This window comes from Lathyrus oleraceus, chromosome 6, assembly GCF_024323335.1.
Source record: "Lathyrus oleraceus cultivar Zhongwan6 chromosome 6, CAAS_Psat_ZW6_1.0, whole genome shotgun sequence".
In the NCBI taxonomy this organism is placed as follows: Eukaryota; Viridiplantae; Streptophyta; class Magnoliopsida; order Fabales; family Fabaceae; genus Lathyrus; species Lathyrus oleraceus.
In genome coordinates this window covers 92,194,816-92,201,623 of record NC_066584.1, presented here as the reverse complement: position 1 = coordinate 92,201,623, position 6,808 = coordinate 92,194,816, and the positions used below count along the sequence as shown (strand labels likewise).

The following is a 6,808-nucleotide window of genomic DNA, read 5'->3' as shown; positions in this document are numbered from 1 at the left end:
TGGAGCATGGATTAATCGAGTCCTACATTTGGGTAACACAACGACTAAACGGTACGTCTTATAATTTTGTATGTGTTATTTTTATATCTGATATTATTTTTATGTTTTTTTATGTGTTATTTTCAATATCTAATGGTATTTTTTATATCTGATATTTTTAGGGTTGAATCTGCTCATTGGAAGTTAAAGCAGATGTTAGGAAACAGTATAGGTGACATGGTCAAATGTTGGGAAGCCATGAATAACAACTTGAGGTTACAATGAATGAGTTGTGGAGACGATTTAGGACATTAGATGTTATTGGGAAAAGGGCATTAAGGAGTAGGGTATGTGAACTAGCATACCCAACAATGACAACATTGTGTCCACCACCTGAGAAAATAAAAACCAAAGGAGGAGTGAAGAAGAAAGGGAAAAAACCAGCAGATTATGATGTTTATAGGGACCCTTCGTATCATGAGTATGTTGATAAGGCATCTCAATCTTCACAAAGGCAATCTCAACCATCACAGACTTCGAAGAAGATCAAATTATCAAAGAAGCAACCACAATTCATTGTTCAATTTCCTAATCATATTAGGTCATACATTGAAGATGTAGTTAATGTTGAATCAGATGGTAATTGTGGATTTAGAGTCATTGCATCATTGCATGGATATGGTGAGGATGGTTGGCCAATGGTTCGCAGAGAGTTGGGGTTGGAAATAATAGACAAGGATAGGTCAACTTTGTATGACAAGTTATTTTCTAATCGGTTGTCAGCTGTGAGAGAATCTTTGATGATAGAATCGTTTGGTTCACAGCCACCTGAAAAATGGATGAGTCTACCAGATATGGGTTACTTGATAGCGAATCGTTATAATGTTGTACTTGTCTGTTTAGGCAATCCGTGCATCACTTTCTTTCCGATGACAAGTTCACATTCACCGAATGTCTCTATTTATTGCATTGGTTTTGTTAACCAGAATCATTGGGTTCAGGTACGTATTTATATGTCTAAATATTTTAATTATTTCAGTTAATATTTTATGTTATATGACTTAATCTTTTAATTATTTTACTTTATCAGGTTAACATGAAATAGGGGTTTCCATTGCCACCGGTCACATTAGATTGGAAGAAATTTCGTTCTCATATAGCAACTACTTGGATGCTAGGATTTGCAGGACGTATGCAACATTGGCAATTACTTACACCTGTATTAGCATGATTATGTAATCAAAACATAAATATGTAATCAAAACATGAAATCTATATTATTATGTCTATTATATTCAAAGCTTAATACATATAATCAATGTGAACGAGAAATATGCAAAGCTTCAAATAAATCAGAAAACTGTGGATCTTCCTCTTCAGCATTAACCTGTTTCAGATAGCGACGAATCAATGTAGATACACGAGCCCAATCAGGATCAGATGGCCCAGCGTCATATACAGGAACGGGTACCTCTCTAGGAGCGTCACGATGGGGAGGGACCAACCGTGGATGGGAAACACGATAATACCACTCCAGATAACCGTCTTCTACCTCAGATGGAGTGGTGGCCACGGTAGATGAATCGATCACATCGACAACACTCTGATGGTAACTGATCCAATCAACATCAATATCTGTCGCCATCATACAATCCAGAGGTGGGGATGGAACATACTGCCTATACCCGAACTGACGTAAACATCTATCAGGCAAGTATGGAACAACTGTTTCACCCCACTTCAAACAGCCCCTGTAAAGACATATCTCATCAAATACACGCCATGCTCTATGATCCTCAAATGGTCGCCAGATGACGTCGGTAGGTGTCAGCTCGTCCAAAATAGGTCGTAAATCATCGACCTTCAGGACTCCCTGTCTATACGACCATCTCATCGCTCGGGGAAGACCACAGTTTCCAGCAGGATTCCAATTCTCCCCTCTTTTTCCAACAGTTGGAAAATACTCGTGAATCCAACACTGTTACAAAATAAAAACATAATAAATAAAACAAATTAAGTTACAATATTTTATAAAATGAATCCAACACTTAATTAACAAAGTTAAATTATATACCTGTAGGAGAGTAGGATATCCACCGAGCTGTTTGCAACTGTACATGGACGCATCTCCAAGATATCGGTAGAGGGTAACTAGTGCAGCTGCTCCCCAACTATATCCTGAACATCCATCCAAGTTCGTAAACAGGAGGAGGTATCGTGCCTCTACAAGTGTAAAGGTCTTATCAGCAAATATGGTGGAACCCACCAACATCAATAAATATGCTCTAGTCGCATATGCCCAGCTGGAAGCAGCTCTATGATGTACGAATAAATCGTATAACCACTCCAACTTGTAATACGACCCCCTGCAGCTGCGAACATGTGACTGTGCCTGACCCTGTGACACTCCTAGGTAGACAACAACAAGTTCAACAGCCACCTCTTTCGTCACATCCTGAGGACTCCAGAAGATACCCCTGATGGGCAAGTGAAGCAGACATGCGACATCATCTAGAGTAATGCTCATTTCACCAAACGACATATGAAATGAAGATGTCTCTAGATGCCATCTCTCCACAAATGCAGAGACAAGATTTGTGTCTATCTTGTTCAAACTGGTTTTCTGCAGTGAAGATAAACCGGATCGCGATACCCATCTCTCCATCTGTGGTGGAAGAGCCAATGGAACCCTGGAATTCAACTTCAGTCCATGTCCAGCCACCTTCAACTCTTTCTTTGGACCTCTTTCCTAAAAACAATTAAAACACATATTAGAAAACAAATTATAAAATATTCAACTATTATTCATTTTCAAATATATCCCGTTTACTTACCTCACCGAACCATATATGTCGAGCAACATGATGCTCGTACTTCACCAAAAAAGACGTATCGTACGGCCCTCTTGGATATCCAGTCGGCTCAGCTGCAGGTGCAGATGAAGATGCACCCCGGTCTAACGTGCGGATTGGAATTCGGCCATCTGCACCTCGTCTTCGAACCACTGCAAAAACAATGTTTAAAAAAAAAATTAAAAAAAAAAAAAATTACGTACCGGAACACTTCAAAGAAGAGTTCCGGTTAATAAAAAACAAAAAAAGCCTTCCGGAACACTTTCTTAAAGAGTTCCGGTGTACATCATCCAAACCGGAAGTCTTTAAGAAAGTGTTCCGGTATACACCTATACAAACCGGAAGACTTTCTAAAAGACTTCTGGTTCAGTGCCCCTAAAAGACAACAAATCGGAACTCTTTAGAGAAGTGTTCCGGTTTACAATTATTGAACCGGAAGACTTACTCTTAAGTGTTCCGGTATACAATACAAAAAAGCCAAATATTTGTCTTTTCCGGAAGTCTTCAACGAAAATGGTAAAAAAAAATTGAAAGGGAAAATATACCCTATTTATATGAGGGTATTTTGGTCAAAAAAAATTAAATGTAGGGGTATGGATACAATTGTAGGGGTATAGGGTACAATTTTTTTTTTAAATGTAGTAAACCCTAACAATTTATCGTTTATCTATACCACATTTTTTAAATGTAGTAAACCCTAACAATTTAGGTTACAGTTTTCAATATGGTCTTAGCTAAGCTGACAGTTTAAAAACTTATATAATTAATATACTACATTTAATAAAAAAAAACTTGGAAAAAGTACTACCACATTTTTTTTCATATCTGAACTGTACAATATTTGTATAAAAGAATTAGGAAAATTATCTACTACATTTTGTAGGTGTATCAAATTTTGGTGATTTTCAGATGTTTTTAGAATAATTATTTTCTGTCAAAAACTAATAAAACTTTTAAAATGTATTTATGAAAGAGATAATTTGAGTTATTGAAAAATTGTAGAGGTGTGAAGTGCAGGTGTAAAGAGCCAAATAAAAAAACTTTTGATTTGGCCATATCTCAAATTATACAGTTTAGGTTAATAGCATTTTAGGTTATGACAGCTATCAAACTTCACAAAAATGGTTAATTTTAACATTTTCTTATTCATTAAAATCTTATAGTCTATATTTTTTTATATCAAAAATACATTGAGCTAAAAAAAACACCGTCTATAAATTTAATAATTTTTTCTATGATATAGTAAGTTATAGTTTATTAAAAAAAATTGCAAGAACATGTAATACAATTTTAAAAATATATTGATATTGTGTTGTAATAATTTGTAGAGATATTCAGTATAATATTTAAATAAAAATTTAGTGCACAGAAAAAATACGTCACAAGTAAGCATGATTTTTTTATATGATTTTACATGTAGTATGTCTAGTTTTTTTTTGTCAGATCTCATAACTACTATACCAATTGTATTATGTTCAAATTACAAGAAAGGACCTGGAACAACTTCCATGGTCCAAAAAAATGAAAAATTAAAACAATGAAAAAACTCTCATAAAGAATCATCTATAACCAGTTTCCTATTCACCAGAGACTTGTGTACGTCAACACCCTCGTTATCAGGGGAACCATTGTCAAAAGATTCCCTAATAATGACAAGGAGGTCGTCAATGGCCTCGAGATTCTCTTTTTCAATGAGTATCTCACACAAGAACATGATGTCTTTCTCCAATAATTCCAGCTCTTGGGAGAGCAAACCTGCACCTTCATTTTGTAAGCCGGTTTGAAACAAGAAAAATAGTCTCATCCAAATCTCAAACATTTTTCTCTCTGGTCTCTTTCATTTTTCTCTCTATGTATGTTCTCGTGTCAAAACCGTAGATAAATTCTCTAATCTTATGCACATATTCCTTCTCAGCATCAGAAAAGTCTAATTCACCTTCACAAAATGAGACTGGTCCCAATAGCGAGGGAACAATGGTTCACAAACACGCAAGTTGGCACCAGAGGTATTTCCTTCCCAAACTTGCGTATGGTTTAATGAACATTCTTAGTTTTGGGTCGTATAACAACATACATAAATTTAAATTTTTTAAAGGACTCAACCAAGATTTTAAAAGTCTTAGGAGATTGTTTAAAGGAAATAAGGCAAAATGGAGATACATAGGAGTCTCATTTAAAAAGGAGAAAAACCCTTAATTTTCATCAATTAAGGATGTCTTAATATTATGGTTAGACAGGATAGGGGTACCTTTTGAAGGTACCCCTACCTCGTCCAAATGGAGTCTTAAGACACAAGTTCACCATCAAATCTTAGTTCATGCTTTTATTTGTGAATAAGATACATGGGTCTTAGACCAAGAGAGAAACATAACTACATTTTAAAATATGAAAATCAATAATAAATGTATATCTCAAATACAATTGTCATTCACACTAATGTAGAATTCATAATTCATGGTTCACTCCACCATTAAGTCGTGAAGAAGATGAAACGTGTTTTGTTATACTCTCTTTTCTCTATAAGGATGACAACTGGATCCATTCCGAGTAGATATCCGCAAAATTTACCTACAATAGATAGGATAAAAATTCGCAATATGAATAAGACACGAACAATTACCCATTAAAATAGACGGGTACGAGCACGAGTACAGGTACTTTACTACCTATCCCGTCCCATATATATTTATATAAATTATTATTATTATTATGTACACAAGTTAATTTATCAATTTTATTGAGTACATCATTATTAAATTTGTATGCCCTTTTATATCAATCAATATTTTTTTATTTCTTCAACAATAACATCTTTTGATTTTTTAGTGTTATTAAAAACTTAAAACTACATAATAAATTATAATTGATCAATTATTTTGGTTAGAAATGCGGGTAAATGAGTATGAGCACCGGTATTTAGATACCCATAGAATATGGGTATAAATATTGATGCCCACGAGAATATGGACTCATATATAAAGATTCTTTTAAATTGGATGTATGGGGATGAATACTATAGGTACCTTATCCATACCCCCTCCATTTTCATCCCTGCTTTTTCGTGTTTGTTTCTATCATCAAAAGGAAAAATGAGGGGGATTTTTTTTTTCATTTGAACTTTAAAACTTAGGCATAATTATAATATAGGGTAAAACTACCGAACCATACAAATATGCACGAACTCCATACTTATCAATATCTAAATCTATCATGGGATTAATCCATTCTAACACATAAAAAGGTAAATATGTAGATACTTACGTGTTAAAACTTAACTTCAATAACTTTTTTTTCATACATTCTCTTAACTAACCTTTTCTTTCTTAAATCATACATCGTTGCATTGTTTCAATTTATTTAGTCAATGAGATTTTACTAGAATTTAATTTTAGTTGGCTTATTTATCAAATGAATGTCAAACTCACGTTTTTGAATGGACCACTTGAAGAGGAGGTATATGTAGGATAACCCCATGGTTTTGTAAAGAAAGATCAAGAGCTGAAGTTCTACAAATTGAGGAAAGTGCTATATGGTGTGAAGCAAGCTCCAAGAGCTTGGAATAAAAGAATTGATGGTTTCCTAAAGGGAATTGACTTCAAGAAATCTGTATCAGAGCATGGAGTATATGTGAAGACGGATGCTAGTGAAGGAGTAATCATCCTTTGTCTATATATGGATGATTTATTGATTACGAGCAGCAATGGTGAGTGAATGTCAAAGTTCAAGAGTGAACTTATACATGAATTTGAGATGAAGAACCTTGGTCTCATGACTTTTTTTTGCATTGAGTTTCACAAGTCAAAATTGGGACTGCTCATGCATCAAAGAAGATATGCTCTTGAGATATTGAAAACGTGTGAAATGGAGCATTGCAATGCTGCCATTTCTCCAGCTGAACCAAGGTTGCAATTATCTAAGAATGAGGATGAGGAAGATATTGATCCAAATCAATATAAGAGGTTGATCGGATATTTACG

General features: G+C 34.6%; 1 protein-coding gene across 1 annotated transcript; it reads left to right on the top strand.

Moving 5' to 3' along the window:
• Positions 1-312: 312 nt before the first annotated feature.
• On the top strand, positions 313-1,196 carry LOC127097435 (uncharacterized). Its single transcript, XM_051035930.1, has 2 exons — positions 313-980; positions 1,070-1,196. The coding sequence occupies exons 1-2, from the start codon at positions 351-353 to the stop codon at positions 1,082-1,084; spliced, it is 645 nt and encodes a 214-aa protein (XP_050891887.1). The 5' UTR covers positions 313-350; the 3' UTR covers positions 1,085-1,196.
• The last annotated feature ends 5,612 nt before the right edge of the window (positions 1,197-6,808 follow it).

Bases quoted from the DNA above. Each gene is read 5' to 3' on its own strand.
- LOC127097435 (XM_051035930.1), top strand. From the start codon at position 351: ATGACAACATTGTGTCCACCACCTGAGAAAATAAAAACCAAAGGAGGA.